General features: G+C 36.0%; 1 protein-coding gene across 2 annotated transcripts; it reads right to left on the reverse strand.

Moving 5' to 3' along the window:
- Positions 1 to 11,175: 11,175 nt before the first annotated feature.
- On the reverse strand, positions 11,176 to 23,289 carry LOC149839904 (protein RETICULATA, chloroplastic-like). Of its 2 annotated transcripts, XM_090002886.1 has the most exons (8): positions 22,995 to 23,122; positions 22,118 to 22,792; positions 21,899 to 21,997; positions 21,558 to 21,778; positions 19,907 to 19,976; positions 19,415 to 19,494; positions 12,119 to 12,183; positions 11,176 to 11,558 (listed from the first exon to the last, which is right to left on the reverse strand). In XM_090002886.1, exons 2-8 carry the CDS (start codon positions 22,685 to 22,687, stop codon positions 11,365 to 11,367), a joined length of 1,299 nt encoding a protein of 432 aa, XP_089859012.1. In that variant the 5' UTR covers positions 22,688 to 22,792; positions 22,995 to 23,122; the 3' UTR covers positions 11,176 to 11,364. The 2 variants fall into 2 exon arrangements, with proteins under 2 accessions (XP_089859012.1, XP_089859010.1); XM_090002884.1 differs by having other exon boundaries at positions 22,118 to 23,289.
- Positions 23,290 to 23,606: the final 317 nt, after the last annotated feature.

Consider the following 23,606-nt stretch of genomic DNA (forward strand, 5'->3'; position numbering starts at 1 on the left):
AATAGCATGCTTTCAACACATATATAATTGCACAACTACATTTGTAATATCAGAAATATGCAATTGTTTAGGTAACACATTATTATATCTTGTATTAATGCAGTTTAGGTATACGAGATGTGTATGTCATGAACCCAACACAAACTGATCTCAATGTTTATTATGCCATGTGTTTTAATTTAACCGAGTGGTCTGACTGAGAAGGCATCTACTGTCGCAGTTCATGACCGAGAGAAATTCTACTAGTAGCAATAGCGAACAGATTGATCCTAAGACTGCAGAGACAGGGACAAATCACCTACGACGCATTGGTAGTCTGGTTTCCTAACTCCTAATATCTGAAAAACAAGTGAAATGCAGCGCCTTCACATAAAAATTAAGGGTCAAGAGTATGTACCACTAACCTCTCCAAGGTATCTTGGGTTGACAGGTAACATACACCATTGCAAGATGTATCAAAAACCTAAGATTTTTAGTAATATATCTCTTCATGGTATACCCAAAAACTACAAACATAAGGTTATCTTTATTAAAGTCATAGGTCATTGCAACATTGGTCATACAGGGGGCCTCAGCCCATCTAGTATGTCCAAGGTTCTCTTCTAGAACCAATGCTCAACATTCTTATCAAAGCAAACATGCATTTTATTAAATGACATGTTGTATTCACATTAAGGTTCATGTCATATGCACAGTTTGTATTATGTTGCCACTACTCATATGCATGCTACCCAAATCATTTTGGATGAGAAAACAAAAATTCTGGAGCTCAGGGTCATTTTGTGTCCTGAAAATAGTCTTGTTCAAAACTAGTTTTCAAAAAACAACACAAACAGGAATCTTTTCAGTATAATAATTTTTTCATCTTTTATTGTGACCTTATATACATGTTTACAAATAGTCTCCAAATGATTTGGTCAAAATTCAATTTTTACAAGGATTTAAAAATGCTTTACATTCTGCTATTTTCAAAAGAGTGCAGACAATTGCAGAAATTTTCAGGTTCTAGGATAAACTTCCCAAATTTTTCATATTTAATTATAATGGAATCTATAAACAAGATTTGTATCATGTATTTACATATGTAACAACTAACACCAATAAAGATCTTAGCCATAACTCATGCACAAGTTAAGAGAAATAAATACATCGAGAGTCAACAACATGTTTCAACTTTCTGTCAGGGTAGAATTTCTGGGTTGAGTTACAAGAGGCATATCTTCCAAAACAACACCAATTGAACCCATTTTTTTTCTCAGGTCCTCAAAATTACATTTAATATTTACCTATAAAATTTAGGAATTTTTTAGCATCCGATGTAAGAGAGACATATTTTTTCTTTGGGTTAAGTCAAACCCCAAACAACCCAAAAATCCCAAACATGATTTCTCAAATTCATAATTAATTCAAGAAAATCATTTAATCCAATTTGAATTCATGAAAACACATTTTAATCTCATACATGTCTAATAAACATAGTATTGAAGCTTGTATCCATTCCACATAGGCTGATCAATAATATTGTAAATACAAATCCATAAATAATAATCATGTAGACCGGTTTTTCTAGAAAAAGGCTCTCATAAACCTTAATAGAAAAGCCCACGCAATTTTCTTTATATATTTGTTTTTTAGTCATATGTACCATCATCAAAGTAGTATAAATAAGGTTTAGATTATGTTATACACAATTTATAATACAAGTTTTGATTATTGAAACAACAACCCAAAAATTTTTTTCAAAAGAACGTCAAAACCCAAAAATGTTTTTTATAAAACCATCCTTCATCATATAACCTTTCAAGAAGCATAGGAATCCAGTTTAAACATGAACAATATACAGTAAATACATATTCAAAAATCAAATCAAACATGCCATAATTTAAAATAATCATCTTTTATATTTTATGCACATACAAACTTGGTTTTAAGGCTTTCCTCAAAAACATTTTTCATAAAAGCATGATAGATCATATAAGGCTTCCAATAAACATTAGATATTCGTACTAATATGAATCAGAGACCTCCATACCGATTTAAACTTTCATACAACAACATTAAATTAATCAAATCATCACATATCGATAGTATATAATGGATCTTGGGTTTTTGAGGGGTTTCCTCACGAACATTTTTTTTTTCAAAAACTCATAGAGACATGTAGATCTAATCACAAACCACATAGAATCTGTATGAATATGAAGCAAACCGCGACGCGCCAAGCTGCCCAAGCTAAACAGCCTAACAGCTAAAGGTCACGTAACAACATGTTTTCATGTGCTTAATCATTTTCATTGGCCCTGCGCACCACCCCGTGTACAGCTGCCTAGCGGAAGTTGATCAAGCGCATTTCCAAATGCGCATTTCATGTAGTCCATGCCACTTAGTGCATAGTCATCTCATACCAGTTATCACTTCTGAAAGAGGCACAAACTTTGTCTTAGCCTTGCATGCCATGAAGCATCTTGCAGCTCCATGCGCACGACATAGCAAAACCTCGCCACTAAAGGAACAAGGCCCTGCGGCCCCCAGTCCAAAAACCAGTTGATGATTGAACACCATAGCGAAGAGCACCACCCAGACTCATTCGTCGGCGCCTAGGCATTCACTCGCCTAGCCCCGAGTCACCATACTCGGTTGGAATCACCCAAGGTAATTCCTGAAAGAATTAGCCCTAACCCACATGCACCCCCTGTGCGTCCAACCGCTACATGTGGGAAAGATCTTGCAAGCCGAGAGGTCCTTAACCAAATCTCCAAAAGCAACATCCTCTGATCCACTGACACTGCTTAACCGAACAACGCTCCACGTCTGTGCCACCACATAGCGATGCACTAACGACGATATTGATGCCTATCGCATGCCGTGCTACCACCGCATGTCACTGATCAAGCGAACGTATACCGTGTGTTCCTACACTCGATGCATTTTTCACTCAGTAGAGCTCCGCATTGCACATGTCCCATTCCGAAAGATCGACTCGGGACAATTTTTACCTTTCTTCTTAATATTTTATTGTCATTGGCTTCTCTTCTTATTTTAGTTACCAAATCTCTATCCTCTCTTACGGAAAATAAGATTGCATGTGTAGATCCATCTAAGGGCCTAGGTTCTTGCCACATGGCATTTCCTAACTAATTTGACTAGTCAACAAGATTAGATTAACCAATCTGATTAGGACTTAGTTAATTAGAAAATAATTAAGAGATAATTAAAAGGGTTAAGAGGTAGGGATGTCCCAATTAGGTCCTTAATTTAAATAAATCAATTAATTCAAAAAAATCAAGAATCGCCATAATTGAACAAAACTTCATCTTTATTCATTTTTATTTCAGGAAAAAATGTCAGATGTTACAGTTATGGGTCTAACTGCATGTTATTATTGAGGTCCTGTTATGATACAATCTGGCCCTATTCATGCGCAATCACCATCATATGCAACCCAATCAGATACTACCTATGTCCAACAACTTGAGTAAGCATGATGAATATTTTTGATCTTTTCTTGTTTACATTACAAGAGAGAATAAGAAACAACTTAGAACATGATTTCACATATGATTTTGTCATTTGCTTCTCGTGCAAATTTTGCTAGATAATAAGCACTTCAATGAATGTTTAGTGTTTTATTATAATCTTAGTCAAGAAAATTGTGTTGAATGATGCATTGTTGGTTGCCCATTCCAATTTTTTATTATCTTGCTTTGATTATAATATTCTATTTCCCATAGGTATATAAGCATTTGCAATGCTTTAATAGGTGACCCTCATGTTTTAAATAAATAATTTAATTGAGCAACTTTCATTAAAAAAATTAATTGATCTACTTGTTATTTTTAAATAGTAAGTTGGTAGGCATAGTCCTCTAGTCAGACATTTCTAGAGAAAGATATAAATGTTCAGGGCTGGCATGAAAAAATGGTTATATTCAGACCAATGTTGTCAGGATTGTCTCGGGCCCAAACGATTCAGGTGAATCGGGCAATACGTGGTGAATCAATCTGACTTGCCTAACTTCTAACCATGGAAAGAAACTTGTCAAAAATATTAAAATTGTTATAAAATATTAAAAAAAAATTGATCATTTTTCAATTTTTTTTTTACTATATTAGTCAGCTCAGATCATTTCGGTTTCGATTTTCTGCCGATATGATATGCATTGAGCGATTCAGGCCGATACTGATGACAGCATTGGTTCATACAGGATCGTGCTTGAGCCAATTCCACTAGTATATCTAAATCTAGGTTAGATTCAAATATTAAAAGACAATTTTGGATTCAAATTTTACATGTTCTTACAAGATGTGGCAAAAAAAAAGGTCTGATCATCAAGACTTTACACTTGGAAATTTGATAATAGGTTGGATATGAATGTGATATAAAACATTGATCCAAACTCCCAACCTTAAGGTGTTAGAATTTGATTCGATTCCAAATTCAATGTAAATAATCAAGGGGTCCTATTTTGCCGTATTAAACTGATCAGGTGCATCAACAATAATATGAAAATAATGAATGTATATGTAATTTAACATGAAAAATATGTCCAAAATAATCTTTAAAAATTGTGATTTTTTACTCTGGTATAAAGAGATAGGGATATCATTGGGCTTCATCTCACTTGCCACATCTAGACTTACAAAACCAAGCCCGAACGTCATTAACTAACAAGCATAGTGACAAACGTTAAAAACGGCAAAATCTAGCTTTTAAAAAACTCGCAAGAAATAAAACAAAATCACAAATCTCGCATTTTTGGGGCAAAATCTTGCATTTTTTTAGCAAAATCTCGGTAATAAAAAAATAAATTTAAAAATATAAAAAATGTTTTTATAAGAAAATATTAATAAATTTTATTTACAAATAAAAATACATGATTTTTTTAAGATAAATAGCTGTTTAAAACATAAATATCGTGTTTAAATCACGGTATTTATGTTTTTTCATAAATCTCTCGATATTTTGAAAATCTCACAAGAAATTGCCATTTTAAACTTTCAGGCAATTTCTCGCGATTTATTATCACGAGATTTTTATAAATCTCGCGATATTCGTCACTATGCTAACAAGTGCGTATGGCTCGAGAAGTGCTCAGATTTAGTACTAATTTTAGTGCTTAAACAGTAAGCCAAGTAGTGGTTTGTTTGTGGCTTTGGTGGATTGGTTCATTTGGACATGTTTATCTCTTACTTGGTTATATAGTTGCTTTGGTTGATGGCTAACCAAACCTTTGAATTTTTATAAGTTATGTATGCTATCCAATTCATTAACTTATTTTAGATTTGGCTAATCTTTTGTTTTTGAAAGGCAAGATGGGGTTAGCCCTACCCCTACCAGTTATACAACTATACCATAAGGTTTTGAGCCTGCAACGTCCCAACACAAGGTGGCGTGCACTAGCTGCTCCTACCAGACAAGCGGAGCCCCTAATCTTGCTAGTTCCTTTTTTGCATTTAACATTTATGTGACATCTTCTCCTTTTATTGCTGGTTTACATTCAGGTTTGGTAAATGCAAAGTTGGATTCTTATTGTTTTATTTTTTAAATGCCATCTATTCTGAAAAAGAAATTTATAAAAAGCTGCCTAATCTATTTTCTATTTACAAAAAGCCACCCAATCTTTAGGTTATTATATTCAAGTTCATACCTTTTGTTGCACACAAAGTTTGAGAGAGCCTATGGAACGTGGCTTTTGATGATTAAAAGAGAAAATCTAATACCATCTTATTGTTTTTTGTTATACAAATCAATAATGGGGGTGGGCTGATGCAGGAGCGAGGTAGGACATTTTGGGGTCTACTTAGTTGGGTCTTTTTTTTTTATTTAGGTTTTAAGGTTTTTTTAGCCCTCTTTTTTTTTTTTTGATAGGCCAACTGGGGTTAGGCCGACCCCTACCAATTCATTAATCAGTAAATATGTGTCCAGTATACAAATTTTCACCTTACTATCAATTGATATCAATCTGGGGGGGTGATCTTTTCATGTTTTTGTCATTCCCCTCTAGCTAACTTAGTTAAATCTCTCATCAAAAATTGTCTTTTACAATAGCTATAACTATTTTGGATTCTTTAAAAACTATACAAGGTATTCAGTAGATCCCTTGGATTCCTCCCCTGGGTCCCCTTCCATCTAGGGTGAAATTCTATGAGCGAGGTCTACCCTGCATGTTTCTATGATTACCTTTCCTGCATTACTTGTGCTTTTAGTAAATTATGCCATGCATACCATCTCACCTCGTCTCTTTTACCTTTTCATCCGTGGAGAAGCAGCTTACTTCTACAATGTAGCCGATATGCATTTGATATATCGAATCAATTATATCACATAATTCAAAACATACGTATTGCATATTATAAAGTATCTAAACCTCAGGCATATATGTAAGTTTTACGCATTTTAAGTCATACACATATAATTCATACATGTATTATTAAAAAACTTGTAAACATACGTGAAAGCTCATACACAGGTAAAAGCTCATAATACATGTTGAAAAACTCATAGTGCAGCTCATAATATATGTTGAAAGCTCGTAATACAGCTTAAAAGCTCAAGATACATGTTGGAAACTTGTAATATATGTTAAAAGCTCATAATACATATTGCAAGCTCATAAAAACTATGCATGCATTAGAATTGAACAAACACTGGAGTTAGTGTAGAATTTTCCTACCTCAAGACGTGTTGATACTCGAAAAGAAGCAAAAAATCCCCAAGAAAATCGAGAGGCATTTTTCCTCCAAGACATGTGGCCTAAATTGTGCTTTTGGCATGATTCTAACGTGGACGAGGCTTAGTGAATGTTTCTGGTTTTGTATCTTGGCCCGGGTTTGCAAACCGAGTAGTCGGGTCGAACCGGGTAAGCAAAAAGGAAATCGGTCCGTATAGTGTACCCTATGTACCATCCCCTTCGGAATATACTTTGAATATTGATCTTTGTTCACCCCATTGGAGGAGGATCCCATGACCGCAGGTGCCACCATCGGGTATTCTGAATGCCTTAGAATGAGCATCGCATGCTCCTGCACTGTATGAGTGACTTCCTTTGATATATGATGCATGGACTTGGATAATGCCCCAGATTTTTATTTTTTTCCCTCCATATCTTCCATATGATTACATGAAAGGTGACATCCAGATAGTTTGGATTTTTTTCTCCTTGAACTTTTACCTGTCCATCTGATCAAGTCCATTTTAATATCTGCACCTGGTTTCCAGTGTTTCACCACAACAATGTTAAAAATGGATTCTCATATGTGAGTTGCTCTGGAGCACCTTCAAAACAAATGATCATAAGTTACTCCCTCCCTTTTACAAAAAAAACACACCTACTTGGCATTTGAAACCCCATTTTTATAATTGTTTTGAGTTAGCAACTTGCCATACATTACAAAAAACACACCTACTTGTTGTTTCATACCTTCCTAGAGACATGACATGATTTGGCTGACCTTTTGCTTGTATACCCTCCCACACACTTTTCATCAAAAACTCACTTTCTAGAGTCCATTGCATCTCATCTTCTTTCCCAGGTTGTCCTACTTGGCTCTCCACCTCTCTCATGATGTCCAATGAGAGGTGTACCCTTACATCTATCAACTTGATATTGGGGTAAGCGCCTTTATCTGTAACATCTGTAAGCTGGATATTACTAAGGAAATGATACAATACCTGTTGTGAGCTTGGAGGGAGTTGTAGGAAGAGGGGACCCCTCGGCATCCACGGGTCAAACTAAAACTCTGTAGTGTTTCCCTCCTCCCATCAAGGCCAAAGCTCCAGTTCGGACTCCCCTATACGAATGTGATGAGGTCCAATTTTTTCGGACACCCACAAGGACTCTTTCTACATGTATCTAGCCTTGACTTATGAAATCCATGGAGTGTTTTGCAGGTTGGCACAACATCCAAACTAGTTTTGTGAATGCAGCTATGTTGCTTTCCTCAATATTTTTGATGTCCAAACTCCCTTGAGTCTAGGCTTGCAATCTTGTTTTCAACTCACCAAATGTGGGTGTTTATGAGACTCCTCATCATGCTACCAAAAAAAATTGCATATGATTTTCTATATTTCTTGATTTGTTACATTAGGTTTTGTTTGATGCACCGTTCCCAGCAAGATTCTTTGATCTTTTTCTTGATTAAATTTTTTTATTAGGGTATTCTTCTTCTTCCTTTTTTTTTTTTCTTTGATCTTTTTTTCTTCTTCTTGATTAGGGTATTCTTCTTCTTTCTCTTTTTTTATTTTTTTATTTTTATTTTTTTAATTTTTTTATATTTTCTTTAAACATTTTTTTTGGTTTGATGGCTTGTCCATGTTGTTCTTAACAAACGTTAGACTTTAAAACACTGACAATGAGAACGGTCAAAACAAACGTTGAACTTGAAACAGTTGTTACAGAACGAAAGGAACAATGTTCTATTCGTTTCATTCTTCTATTTCTTAATTTCATGAACAAGTTATCAAACATGCCCTTAGGGAGAAGACAGCAACTCATCCAATATATCTAGAATGAGAGTAGAACCAACTTGATTAAGACAATTCTGGATGCTATGGATAAAAGTTTCTCATTCCACGTTTTCATCTTAAAACATATCATCTCTATCAACTTCACACACATAACCCTCTTCAAGGTTCTTTTGAATAGAGAGAGACCCAAGTATGGCACGGGAAGGAGTTTAACTTGCCAACCAGTCCACTGATGAATTTGATTTGTTCTAGATTGAGAGATGTTAAGAAATGAAAATGGTTTTCTCTTTGCTAATCTGAAGCCAGACGCTCTCTCAAATTTCTCCAAAATTAGGGGTACAGATTCAATTGTTGCATATTCAACATGGTGCCAAAATTTCTTTGTTATTGGGATAGGTGAATTCTTATGGATCCATCCCTTGAAAGAACATGATGATTTTTCATCATCCAGCTTGAGCAACAATCAAACGAACCTCCTCATTGGTCCCATTTTTTGAAGTAAACTACTATATTAGCAAATTTACAGGAACATTCTAAAATAAATTTTAACCTTAAAAATAATAAAATTAAAATTATGAAAATATCAAGATCATAGTGAAATAATATAAAATTATTTCATCGTTTTATTTTGATTTGTCATAATAGCTTGGAGCTCTTTTCGTGCTTGAGAGAAAACCTATTAAACGGGGAGAAATTAAAATTTCAACTCCATTATTGGGGTTTTAACCCTATCAATGTCAATTGCAAGTTTAAACAAAGAAAAAAAAAACAATAATGTCGGTGGCAAATTATCATAAAACTCTAGTCACATCGCATGAATTATCATCGAGGCCTTATCCCAATTAAATGGAGTCAACTTTGTGGGTCGTATTTCTCCATTCATGTCTATCTAAAAAACAAAAAGAAAGCTATATGTTATCAATAGGGACGTCAGCGGGTCCGATTCAGTTTTGTAAAATCAAATTTGGATGCATTTGTTCCGACCCTGACTTAAATTCCCACATCCGACCCATTGACATCCCTAAGAATCAACAAGCAAGCTTGTTATATAAAAAATATGAATTTTTAGTATAACAAAGTAAATGGGAAGTGTCAAGAAGCAAGAGGGAAATGTTAAACAAGTGAGGAAGAATCTATTTGAGAAGCGAGGGAAGAAGCAGACTTCCCACTAAAGAGAAGTGGGTTTCCTATAGCTTCCCTTCGTTATGGCAAGCAAGGAATTTTTTGCTTCCAAGGAAGAATGCTTTCTCATGTAACAAAAAAACTTCCTGTAAGTTGTAACCATGAATCCATTATCCACACATCTAACATAGGGACACATCATAAGTATAATTGATGCACACCAGCGAAGGTTGAGCTGCACAAGTTCAGCTCGGCAAAGTTTTGGGCTACTCAGGCTCAGATCGAGCATTCTACGTGCTTAGGCTCAGCTCAAGCTCAAGCTCGAGCCCAGCTCGTGCGGTAAATCAAGCATGGCCTGGCCCGGCTTGTGTTCTGACCATCTCCAACTATAATTTCATCTCTCTTTCTCTCAAATTCATTTCTGTAGCAGATATAACCAAACTTTATCTAACAGGATATAGCAAAAACCAGAAGCTTGAATTGGACTTGATCTCACATATACAGATAACCTCTGTGACAAGGCTTAATAACATGTAATGAAACCCAAAGCCGATTTCCATAGAACCGAAAACTAGGTATGAGCCATCTTGGCCTCATTCCTTACCGAATGAAGAAAAAGTACTATTGCCTAACCAATACCTTTCTTTTTCTTTTTCTTTTTCTTTTTCTTTTTGGCAACAGCAGAAAACCATCTCACGAACTCATTAGTGCAAAACCCCCAAAGGCCTCCTCACTGACCAAGGACTACACGTACACCTAACTTCAGCTTCATGGCAAGGGACATGAACCCTTGGGTTTGGTAGTTGTGACATCCCCTTAGATTGGTCACCCAACCAGACGAGCAGAGCCCTTGTGGTCTTCTCAACCAATACTTAAGGGGGTGTTTGATTTGCCGATAGGGGAGGACAAGGACACCATGTCCTGTCCTGTCTGTGGACAGCTCTCAATGGACACCCTAGGATACATTTTTTTCAAAGGTGTCTTGTCCTGTCAGCCCCTGTTCCAGGGGAACTGGAAGACTCTGGAACAGCAAAACGCATCCCAAAGAGCAGAAGGAGACAGTGTCCGTGTTTGCGTGGACCCACAAGCCCCACGCAAAGGGCATCACACAGGACACTGCATCCCGTGCATTCAAACGCCTCCTAAAAGAATGCTCCCTCCCAGTACAATTTGCAAAACATATTTCTCAGGTCAAAGGGAACAATGCACAAAGTTCTCTCTTAACAAAGACATTGAATTCTCTCTGAGGGAAGAATTAAGTGATGAATCTGGATCGTTGCCACCAATCGAGTCAATTGATAAAAATTTTAAAAAAAAAAACAGAAAAAAAAAGAAAAAAAAATAAGAACACTGAGTGAACGTACAGTTTTATCACTGACATCTAGGAGTGTCAATGGGTTAGGTTTGACCCAGACCCAAACCGTACATACCAAACCATATAGGGTCAGGGTTTGGTGATAAATAAATAAGGCTCGAATAGAATCCAGGTCGGACCCAAAAGGTCCAATTTATATACGGAGCTGGGTATGGTTTGAGAACTTTCATACCAGACCCATGCCCGACCAAGTTCTGATTAAGATCCGCAACTTTTCAATGTAAAAAGGATAAAAAATATAAATTTACCGGGTATGGTTCATGTAATCCTTATAAAATCCAGGTATTGTTTCTCTTATGGTGGATCTAATTGGACCCAAAACTGGACCCTGTATCAGCATCTCAAATCAGGTCTGGGTCTGGTTTCAGCTGGGTCCAAACCAAACCCGACCCATTGACACCCTACTGACAACCACTCCATCGAGCCCAATCAACAAATTGCATTCCACCATATACATTGTTGGCAAATCGAACGCCAACAGTAAAAGACAATGCGGCAGGAGGAAACTGCCGAGCCAGAGGCGATGCTTCGACTACACGCTCTAGGCCATTGATGATCTGGTAGCGAGTATTTGAGGAGACTGCAAGGAAGACACCTGCAAGTTGCCAAGTTAGCCATCAACATCTTAAATCAAAAAATTGGGGCTTATAATTGGTACTAATGAAGGTACGGAACCATCTATTGAGTTAGAAATCATAGTTTTAAACTGTTTCATCTCAATCTGACCACAGAGATGTATTCAGCATGGTCTGTTTTCTAAGAATCAAACCTTGGATCGTGGTTTTTCGATGTAAAAAATATGACTTTTTGAGACATAAAATTTTGGTACATTGTTGTCAGTTGATTTTTGAAGCCTTCAAGAAACATATATGTCACAATCATGTGACTTAAAAACTCATTTTCTACTACATAAGCCCTGTAGATCGCATCCATAGGGTCGGATCTACTAAAAAACAAAAAGAAGAGAAAGAAGTCGATTTCTACTCAATAGTTCCGTGCCATTAAAAGGCAAAGCATGTCCTAGTGTAACAAGAGACATGACAAGCATACATAACATAGCAATGCAAAGACATTATATTAGTCAGTAAGCACTATGTTGACACAAGATAACAAGATAGATAATGATATTACAGAACCATAAGGGAGCACACATACCCCAGAGAGCTGCACTTTTCACAAGAGGTGGTACAGGTACGTCATGGTCTGATGATTTAATTTGTCTGAAAGTAGGAAATAATACTGTTAAGCTCTTGAGCACCAGAAGAACAGCAGGACTCCCAAAAAAGAGTATGTTTAATAGCGGCATGAACAGGAATTTCTCATAAATGTTACATAAAGTGACGCCTTATTATATTCCCCGACTAACCATAGGACACCAACAGATTTTTGCATGATATGATTCTGGAATAATTCCATGGAAAATTTTCAAATATAACTCATTGAACTCAACTTTACTACCAAATATAATAAAAATAAAATACCATAATTAAGGATGCATTAACTTGTATCCTACACTATTAACTTTCAAGAATCATCATTCAGATGATTAGTCCAAAAAACAGAGTTTGAACTTTACATGCTGGACCCTATGTCACATGGGTACGGGTACGGGTATGGAGGGTAAGATACGGTAATTCCAAAAGATGTGGATACAAGGAATATATATATATTTATTTATTTATTTATTTATTTATTTTTAAAATTAAATTTATATTTACTGCACTTTCTTCCCTTTTATAATAAAAAGGGGGATGGGGTTACCTGACTGTCAATGTACATGCATGTTCTGCATGCATGCATGCACACACACACACAAAAATATCATGTTGTTTTCACCTTTTGTCCTCTATTCTTTCTTTTCCTTTCTTTTGTTATTTATTTATTTATTTATTTTTAAAATTAAATTTATATTTACTGCACTTTCTTCCCTTTTATAATAAAAAGGGGGATGGGGTTACCTGACTGTCAATGTACATGCATGTTCTGCATGCATGCAACACACACAAAAATATCATGTTGTTTTCACCTTTTGTCCTCTATTCTTTCTTTTCCTTTCTTTTGGCCTTTATTGAAAATCTTGAGCTTCAGTAGTCATACCATTCTTCTAATGACAGCTTTCATTATGGTTTTGCTAGTTGCTTGCAATTTTACATTTTGACTATTCAATGAAGGTTTTTTGGTATCTTCATATCCCTAGTAGACAGCTTGATCCAGATGGTTGAAAAAAAATTGATGTCCTGGATATTTCTGCAAACATTCCACCCATTCAGCGGGTCAATGATGCTCCACTTATCCTAGATACATGAACACATATGTCCAGTGCTTTAACAAGCTTGGATGCTAATGTGAATCATAGGTGACAGAACAATATGCAGCATAAAATCCTTTGATAAGCCAAACTTAGTATTTTGTAACCTTCTACCTGAATAATGCATTCAAATCATTGAGGGAGGTGGATAATGTAAGAAGATGCAATGTACAATCCGAATCCTCAAATGATTCTCATAAAAGATCTTCCACACGAACCATAATGGTTCATAAGCAAAGCTCACTCACAAGAACCAATAAGGTTCATATACAAACATTACCCACGAGAGAATACAAATCCAAAATGCAAAATATAATTTCATTCAAGTGGGATATGACCCACAACCAAAAAGGAATACATTACAATAGGGTTAGGCCCCATATTTATAGAACTAATAAAGAAGAGGGAGAGAGAGTCGCTCTATTTAGAGCCGTGGGGAGTCCAACGACTCTCAGTGCTTTATGCTTTTTGACTTGGTCAAAAGGCATAAAGCCTATTACATGTTCAAAAAATAAAAATAAGTGCTTTATGCTTTTTTACTTAGTCAAAAGGCATAAAGACTATTACATGTTCAAAAATAAAAAAGAAAAACTAACTAAATTATGAAACTAAACTAAAAAGATAAGATTACATATGATAGTGATATATTACGTATGAGATTAGCTATGAGATTACAATTTTAACACTCCCCCTCAAACTTAAAGTTGAACAACCAAAAGTTTGTTTAAGAGAAAATGAAACCGGAGAGCAGCAAGAAGCTTAGTAAAGAAATCTGTCAGCTGATATTCTGATGAGACATATGAAAGATCAATGGCGCCGTGTAGAAATTCCTCTCGTACGTAGTGACAATCCATCTCAATATGCTTAGTCCTTTCATGAAATGTCCGGTTGCTAGCAATGTAAATAAAACTTTTATTGTCGCAGCATAGTTGTGATTTCTCATACTCATAACACCCATATCTTAAAGTAAGTGGTTGTAGCCATGGCTCTGTACTTGGCTTCAGTTGACGAAAGAGAGACCTTTTGTTGCTTGTTGCACCTCCAAGAAATCAATGATTCTCCTCAAAACACATAAAGTTCAGTAGTTGAGTGTCGATCATTGAAATCCTCCCCAATCTACATCAGTATAAGCAGTTAATTCTAATGAGGAAGAAGCAGACAAGAAAAATCCTCGAAAGATAAAAGTTTTAAGATATCTAATAATGTATAACACAACTCCTATATGAACAGTGGTAGGAGCATGTTGAAATTGACTTGTTGTGTGGACAGCATGTGCAATGTCGGGTCTTGTGATGAAAAGGTAAGATAACGCCCCAACAAGTTGTTTATAATGTATTGGGTTCTCAAACGGTTCTCCATCGTCAATCTTCATTTTAATATTCACAACTTCAGGAGTGTCAACGTGTTTTTCATCTGTGATTTCTGACCTGTCAACAATATCAAGAGCAAATTTTGATTAAGTTAGTAAATAACCTTTAGGAGAATAAGCCACTTCGATACCAAGAAAAAATTTTAAGAATCCTAAATCACTCATTTTAAAGTTGTTTTTGAGAAATTTTTTGATGTTGTCAACTCTATGTTTATCACTTTCAGTGATGATCATGTCGTCCACATAGAGAAGAATAATAATAATACCTGCATTAGATTTCTTAATAAACAAAGTTATGTTAGTAAGACAAAATTGAAAACCAAAATCAAGTATAACTTGACTGAATTTATCATACTAAGTCTTTGGGGCTTGCTTAAGACCATACAAAGCTTTATGTAAACGAGAGGCTTTTCCTTGAGGAATCTTAATACCAGGTGGTGATTTCATATACACTTCTTCAGCTACGCATATATACTTCTTCAGCTACGCTTCCATTGAGAAATGCATTTTTTACATCAATTTGAAAAATGTGTCATTTCTTTATCGAGGCAAGAGTTATTAAGGTTCTTACGATAGTCATTTTAGCGACTGGTGCAAAAGTCTCTTCATAATCTATTTCATATTCTTGAGGATAGTCTTTGGCAACTAGTCAGGCTTTAAACCTTTCAAGAGTGCAATCACTCTTGGTTTTAACTTTGTATATCCATCGACATCTTATGAGCTTTTTTCCTAATGAAATATCTTGAACAATCCACGTATTTACTTTTTCTAAGGCATTTAACTCTGCTGTCATGGCTTGGACCCATTCTGATTGTTCTTTTGTTGTATCATAATTAGAAGATTCTATATAGGAATGTAATAAGGCAATATATGTTTGATGTTTTGGTGAAAAAGACTCATAGGATACAAATTTTTCAGGCACTTTTGACACTCTGGAAGATTTTCTTGTTTCTATTTGATCCTGTGCTTTAGAATATTTTTCTAAAACACAAGGTTGCTCTAGATTACCTCGTCTGAAGTATTGAATATAGTATGGGTTATTAAGAAATGGTTTGGTGCCTATAATATCATTTTGATCTTCTTGATCAACCTCACCTTCATTAATCTTTGGAACTAACTCCAATAAGAAAGAGTATTCATCTATTTCTCTAGGATTCTTAATTTCAAAGGAACTCTCATTTTCTAAGAATGATACATTTCGTGATACATATAACTTTCTATTTTTTAGATCAAGGCATCTATAACCTTTTTAATGGTTTGCATAACCAAGAAACGCACATAGAATATCACGAGGGAAAAGTTTGTCATTTTTGTTAGAAAAAATAAATTTGTTTGAAAAGTTTTTTCATAGGTGATATATTGTTTAACAAAGATAATGGCATTATATTAATGAGATATACTGCAGTTAGAGTAGCTTCGGCCCAAAAGAAATTGGTACTTGATGGGTAATGAGTAGAGTTCTTGTTATTTCTATAATATGCCTATGTTTTCTTTCTGCTAAACCATTTTGCTGTGGAGTATATGGGTATGATCTTTGATGTGTAATGTCATGTAAACTTAAATAGTCGTTAAATTCTTTTAATATATACTCTCCCCCTGAATCAGTGCGAAAAATTGAAATATCATTTTTAAATTGGTTCTTGACCAGGTTATGAAATATTTGAAAATAAAAAAATACTTCGGATTTATGTTTGAGAAAATAAATTCAAGTATGCCTTGTAAAGTCATCTACGAAAATGATATAATACGAAAAACATCCTTCTAATATGACAGGTGCAGGACCCCACACATCCGAATGTACTAACTCAAGAGGTCGAGAAGAGACAAAATTTCTTTCTTGAAAAGGTAATCTCTTCATTTTTCCAAGAATACATTTTTCACATTTGAATGTCTCAGAATTACAAAAATTTTCCATATTTGAAAAAAAATGAATCTTGGATATGCTAGGATGACCAAGTCTTCTCTGCCATAGATCTAAGTCCAATTTTTTAGCATTACAACATAAAGTATTCTTGGAAATTTTCAAAAAAAATCCATGTTGTATAGGCCTTCTTCTCTATGGCCTTCCCCAATCAGCTTCCTTGACTGGTGATCCTTCACTCAACAACCATGAGAGGAGAAGAAAATGTTATATCCATGGTCAAATAATTGAAAAACAGACAAGAGATTGAGGTTTAATTTGAGAATATACCTAATTTGTGGGATATAAAATCTTTTTGAGTTTTGATAAATATTTTCAAAATTTTCGATCCCTTTGATTTCTAATGATGTTCCATCAGTAAAAACATTTGACCCATTTGAGTTATGACATTCGAATAACATATTAATATTTGGGGTCATATGAAAAGAAGCACCTAAGTCAAGAAGCCATAGAGATTTACCTAGATCGGAAGTGCTAACTGAAGAGACTGCAGCTCCAGTAGATGAAGATGCTCCCTTGAGTAGAGGTTGAAGCGCTTCCACCAATTGTGTTAAGGACATACTTCCAATGAAAGATTCATTTGACTCTTGTGTAGGTCCTACTGAGGCAACCTTTTTCTCATAAGGTCTCTTCAATTTTGGACGGTGAGTTTTCACATGTCCTGGTTCTCGACAATAATAACAAATGATTTTTCTTTTCTCAAAATCATTCCCTTGTCTTTCATCATTTCTCCTTCCATAGTTAGGGGGTTTGTAAGTTCTAACATAATTTTTTGGTTTTGATACGGCTAAAACAGAGTCCTCATCACACTTGATGATTCTACTCTTGAGTCTATTTTCTTCCATACTTAGTTCTTCTATTGTGTCTTCTATTGAATGCACATTTCCACGATAGAGAAGAATGGTTTTGGTGGATTGAAACTTCGATTTTAATCCACTAATAAATTGAAAAAAAATATTTTGCATTTATTTGGTTTTGGCGGAGTAATATATCTTATGGGCAATGCCACTTTGGTTCAAGAAGAGCTAACTCTTCCCATAATTCCGACAAGCCATTGCAGTATTCTCTAATACTCTTGTCTCCTTGAACCATATTTCTAACTTTGATTTGTAGATTGCACACATGTGCAATATCTTTAAGATAATACATTCTCTTAAGGTAATCTCATGCATCATTTGCATGCTCAAACTTTGCAAGGCTTGAGCATTTCTTTATGTCAACACTTGTTATGAGCCAAGACATGATTTTGACATGTCCCATTCTCTATTCCTTCTACTTTTTTTTTGTAAGTGGAGATGGCTTTAATTCTTTCTACCTCCGTGAAAGGTATTTCTCTCTCCTTCATCTTTTGTAAGGATTAGAGTAGGTTTCAACTCGGTTCCATCTACTAATCCCCATAATCTTTTTTTTCATATAAGATGCTTCATGATTGAAGCCCATGTGACATAATTGGAATCGTTGAGTTTGATGGGCTTAATAGTGACATTATCATTGTCATCCATTTTACAATTTTGGGAAAGAAGAGATAAAGAGGAGAAGAAAGAGGGCAAATGCAAATAGGAGACAAAGAAGAAGATACTCTATCACAAACGGTGAGTACAAGTATTCCTCCAAGCTTTCAAGCTTTCACACAATCATAACTTCAAAGGAACTTTACTTCCTTTCAAAAACTTGAATGGCATGCTTCCCGATGCACTAAAAGAACTTAGCTTGATCACTTCAACCAACAGCTCTGATACCATGTAGGAAGATGCAACCCATAATCCAAATCCTCAAATGATTCTCATAAAAGATCTTTCACACGAATCATAAAGGTTCATAAGCAAAGCTCACTCACAAGAACCAGTAAGGTTCATATACAAACATTACCCAAGAGAGAATACAAATCCAAAATGAAAAATATAATTTCATTCAAGTGGGATATGACCCACAACCAAAAAGGAATACATTACAATGGGATTAGGCCCCATATTTATAGAACTAATAAAGAAGAGGGAGAGGGAGTCATTGGGCTCCCAACGGGTCTACCGTTGGGAGTCCAAGGACTCTCTTAGTGCTTTATGCTTTTTGACTTGGTCAATAGGCTTTATAACATGTCCAAAAAATAAAAATAAGTGCTTTATGCTTTTTGACTTAGTCAAAAGCATAAAGACTATTACATGTCCAAAAATAAAAAAGAAAAACTAACTAAACTATGAAACTAAACTAAAAAGATAAGATTACATATGATAGTGATATATTACATATGAGATTAGCTATGAGATTACAATTTTAACAGATAAGAGGAGCTCATCCACATGTTAACCTTTGGGTCATAAAGGTCTCACTATGGAGGTTGTTTTGTCCCATATAAGAGATCACCAAGACCAATGTGATGATCAAAATATCTACCATCAAGTGGACCATATGAATAAAAATTTAAAAACTAAAGAAACAAGTCACTGGAATTTCATTCTCATGTGATGGAGAAAAGAAGTTACAGCTAATGCCAGTTAAACACCTTGACACCCTTATATACAAAATTCAGTCAGTAGGCTTCTGTTAATTCCATAGAGGTTATATGAATAGCCAGGATAGCATTTCACCTTCCTTTTGGATTTCTTAATTATTTGCTTCTTTATGTGATATCCTATAATATTTCATGAAATCCAAGAGCCCAACTGAATAAAATAATATCCACAGAAACCTAGTACAAAAGTTTATAAATTTTAAACAGCTATTCCAAGGAAAATAGGCAGAAGCGAAGATGCCCACTAAATAGCAACATGATCAATAGAAACAGTACACTTTGATAGCATAATCAGACAAAGGACAGATTTGAGGTCATAAACAGACATAAGAACAGATCCATACCGTTTGGCAGTCATAATCAAATTCGCAATTCCTTGGCCGATAAGGCCACATACAAATCCAACTGATCCGTACATAACACCCTGGTTCAAATGAGTATGAACAGAATATTACTTCCAAAGCAATCATATAAGCTCTGAAACTGGTCAAAATATAGTGTAATACCAACATTTAAGCAATGCTCATGAATACCCAGATAAATGGATATTTTACAGCATGATACACAGAAATATGAAAAGAATAAAAAAGAGACATGATGATGGAAGATAAAAACCTACATCACATGGATACTCCATTTTTACTCTCATACCGTATCCCCTTCTATGGTACTTGTAATGGAAAACTCCATAAAAATGGTTGTATCCCCCTATCTACAGCCATATCCATGTGACATGGATGAAAAGTGATCTCACTGATACAAGTACAAAACTTACCTAGCAGATGTCCCATAGAACATAAAGAAATATCAGAAGAAAGAACCGAACTGAATAATACCTTGTAGAAGTATGTGCCAATCCGTTGTTGGATAGAAAATCTGCACCCAGGTCTCTCAGCCTCAAAAACACTAAAGAAAAAAAATCAAGAAGAAATATGTTAAAAATGATAAGCTTACAAGTCCATGTCAAGGTGAATCTGAAAACACAAAGAAAAAAAAATGCAAATAGTATACTTTGACAGAAGAACAGACGTAATATCCTAAGAATGCCGTACCAAAATAACGAGTAAGAGAACTAAAAAATAATTAAAGTTTCCTGCTCATATAATTCATTTAATCAAGAGGAGGCAGAGGCCACAACATAAATCAAAATTTGGTAATTAAGGTAAGAAGTCAAACATGATTAACAAGTCTAGAGCACTTAGAAAGAAATCATATGGAACAAACCATACGATTCCTCAAAGCCCTCTGCATTATCACAATGTTCAACAAGTCTTTTTGTTTTGAACACAATGTGCGCTCTAACATTATAAAATTGGGCAGAAAAGCAACTTTAAGCTACATTGTAACAAACCCTCCCTCTTTGTCACCTACCCAAAAAAAAAACTGTCTAGAGAAAAAAAATCCTCCTTTCTCTTTCTCCACAGAATTGTTTTATGGTCCTAGGAGCACTAGTCATCATGACCCACACGAAAGTAAAAAGATCTCTGGCTTATAATTTTGATTCAACACTCATGTTATCTTCATATTGGTTTCTCATGCAGAACCCTTGAAGGAATTCAATCATTACTAATTGATTATAGAAAGTACAACATAGTTGCGGTATTAAGTTTCAGTAATTTTAGACACAGTCACTGGATAGTTTCTATCTTTTCTTTATCTTCATGCGTAGAGTTAATATAGGTAAACAGGTATATCAATTTCATCTATGATAGAGGCATTCCCGTCAATAAATTCAAAATAACAGTAAACTTATCATTCTTAAATGTCATATTGCCACACAACTGCTTACAATTGACAACTACACAAGTAGATAAGCATGTAGATGTTATCCCCAATAAAACATTAAAAAAATGTCATATGGTTTATGCTATCATATTCTACATTGCACAAATTGTTGCATCATATCCTAGTTCAAGACCCATATGGAAATATTCATCCTCAAAGTGGTTATAATTTGAACAGTGATTGTTTCAACGTGTCATAGAGAATGTGCCGGAGATATTTTCCATTTATCTGGTTAGTGTATGCATGCTTTAGTAAATTTACAATATGAAAGCAGTTAGAAGGAGTATCAGCGTCATGAATTTAAAGATTATATACCAGACATCACCTGCAGAGCTATTAGATAGATACCATCACCACATATCAAACCCCTTACTAGACCAATAGTCCCATACTAAAGAAGAACAGGATCTCATCTATCCAGTTAATGTCATTAAAATAGCCATCCATATGCTCTACATTGCTGAGACTTGGCCTCTCTTGCAATTCAAAATAGGAAAGTAAAAGCATACTAGTCAGTTCACAGCAGGTAACCTGAGAAGGGAAACAATCCAAAACCCAAATACCTGAGTTGCTTACCATCCACCAACTCATGCAGATTATGTATAGGAAATTTTATCAAAAAATTTATGCAAAGCTCAGGCAACATAAAGCCACAAAACCAGTCCACTTCATGACAATAAGCACCAAGCATGGAGTACAAACCTGCTAGGTAGAGCTCCACAAGTACGCTGTATTCTTCCAAGGAACCCTTTAGCCACAGAAGGTCGTCCAAAGCGAACATATGGTGCCAACATTCCAACAAGAGCAATGTCAACCACAATACCAACTAGAAGATCAGCAACATAAAGCTCAAATTCTTGCCAGAAGTCCTTCCCCCTCTTCTGAACTTCGGCAAATGTTGCACAAGAAGAGTCTATAATTATCTGTTAGAAGAACAATCATTCAAATCTTAATTTACACACCCAACAATATATAATTGCTGAAGTGATACTACATGAGCTATGAACACAATCTAACTCCAGAAAATAAGATGAAAAGCCCACCTCTGTTGACACTTTGAAAAGGAAAGCAGGGTCAGCGAGCATTCTGTTTCGAAGCATCCCGCAAGATTGAATTGCTGCACCAAGAGGCCAAACTGCCCCCTAATTATCGAAAAGAAAACCGAAATTCAATAAAACACTCAAGAAGATGATCACCATTAACAACATTCACAAAGAGAAACTAAGAACTAAAACAATTGGCAAACAGAGCCGCGCAGATACCTGCAGATCCAAGTATCTAGAGAGAATGATTTTACGAATGCCGACAGTTTTCGCCGCCTCTAACATATCAGCGGGAAGAGACGCACCCCGGGACTCAATCTCCCTCATCACCTCATCAAACTTCAGAATCGGTCCAAACTCTTCAACGTCCTCATCATCCCTATCGAACTCTTCACCGTTCTCATCATCCCCACCACCCCCTCCTCCGCTTCCATCTCCACCACCACCGCCAAAAGAGCCCCCGCCACGCCCGCTATCAATCTCCGGCGCGAAACTCTTCTCAGTCAATCCGGGCGCATCCTTCACCAGAGTTCCATCCGAAAGGCCCTCAACTTCCCTATTAACCACCACATCCACTGCTTCGGTCTGCGCGCTCAGCTCGCTACTCATCTTAAACCTCTGCACCCTAACCCTAGAGCTACATTCCCGCCCCAAAACCAAAAATTCTACATTATGTATCCTTTTAAATCCCGACGACGAACTAAACCCCAACAAATTAACCCTCCGATTACTCCGCAAATTTTCGAACTCGACCAAACTCAGCCCCAATCTCGACGAAGAAACCGCCATTAATCAGACCCCCAAAACACAATCCACTCGATACAGCTCCTCCAAATTCCTATTTCCAAACGCTAATCGCACTTCTGCTCCTCCAAAAAAGTACAACAAAGGAAACTGTTCCAAGATAAGTCGACGAATGGCCTAAATTAGATCAACAGAAACTAATCCCTCACAAACTACGATCAGAAACACAATAATCAATATCTAAAAACACCAATTTTCTGTCTGATACAGTAGGTAGTACATATTAGAGTTGAATCAGGCAGGGGGGGAGATGCAGAACAAATCCGGAATAAAAGACCGAATTTTGTCACACCTATACATACAGAGCGGAAAACCACCCTGGTTACAGGTATTCCGAAGTCGATTCACTGGCAAAGAAATAGCCGAGGGATCTCCGGTGATCCTTTTCTGCTTCCGAAGAAGGGAGAGTAGCCGGGAAACAACTCGGCGGGTATTGCGTTGCCGGCCCCCCAACTCAGGCGATGGATGATGGAAGTAGTTGATGGAGAAGGTCTCCGGAGATCCGATTCCCGTTCTTCGAGAGAGAGGAATTCGCCGGAAACCCGCGAAGGTATCTGGTATCAGCGGCGGCGTCGAATCCCCAACTCAGGTGAAGGCGCGGAAAGGGTTGCTAAAAACGTGAACAGGTCAGGGGTACTTTGGCCATTTCATGAGGTTCTAAATTCGGATCTGGAATCGGTATCGCTAACGCTGTACTTAATCAGGTACGTCAAAATCGGAGCAGGGTACGGATGAGGGTACAATCACGGAAAGCACTTGTAGGATCGGATCCATTTGGCTTTTTGCCTGAAGCGGTTCTGGTTTACAATTGGATTTGGATACCAAAACCTTGAAGCAGTTCCGTAGGATATTAGACTTCAACCCGACCCATTGACATGCTTCTTGAGTTGTTTCATTTATCTTT

The sequence above is a fragment of the Nuphar pumila genome, chromosome 4 (genome assembly GCF_984573655.1).
Source record: "Nuphar pumila chromosome 4, dmNupPumi1.hap1.1, whole genome shotgun sequence".
In the NCBI taxonomy this organism is placed as follows: Eukaryota; Viridiplantae; Streptophyta; class Magnoliopsida; order Nymphaeales; family Nymphaeaceae; genus Nuphar; species Nuphar pumila.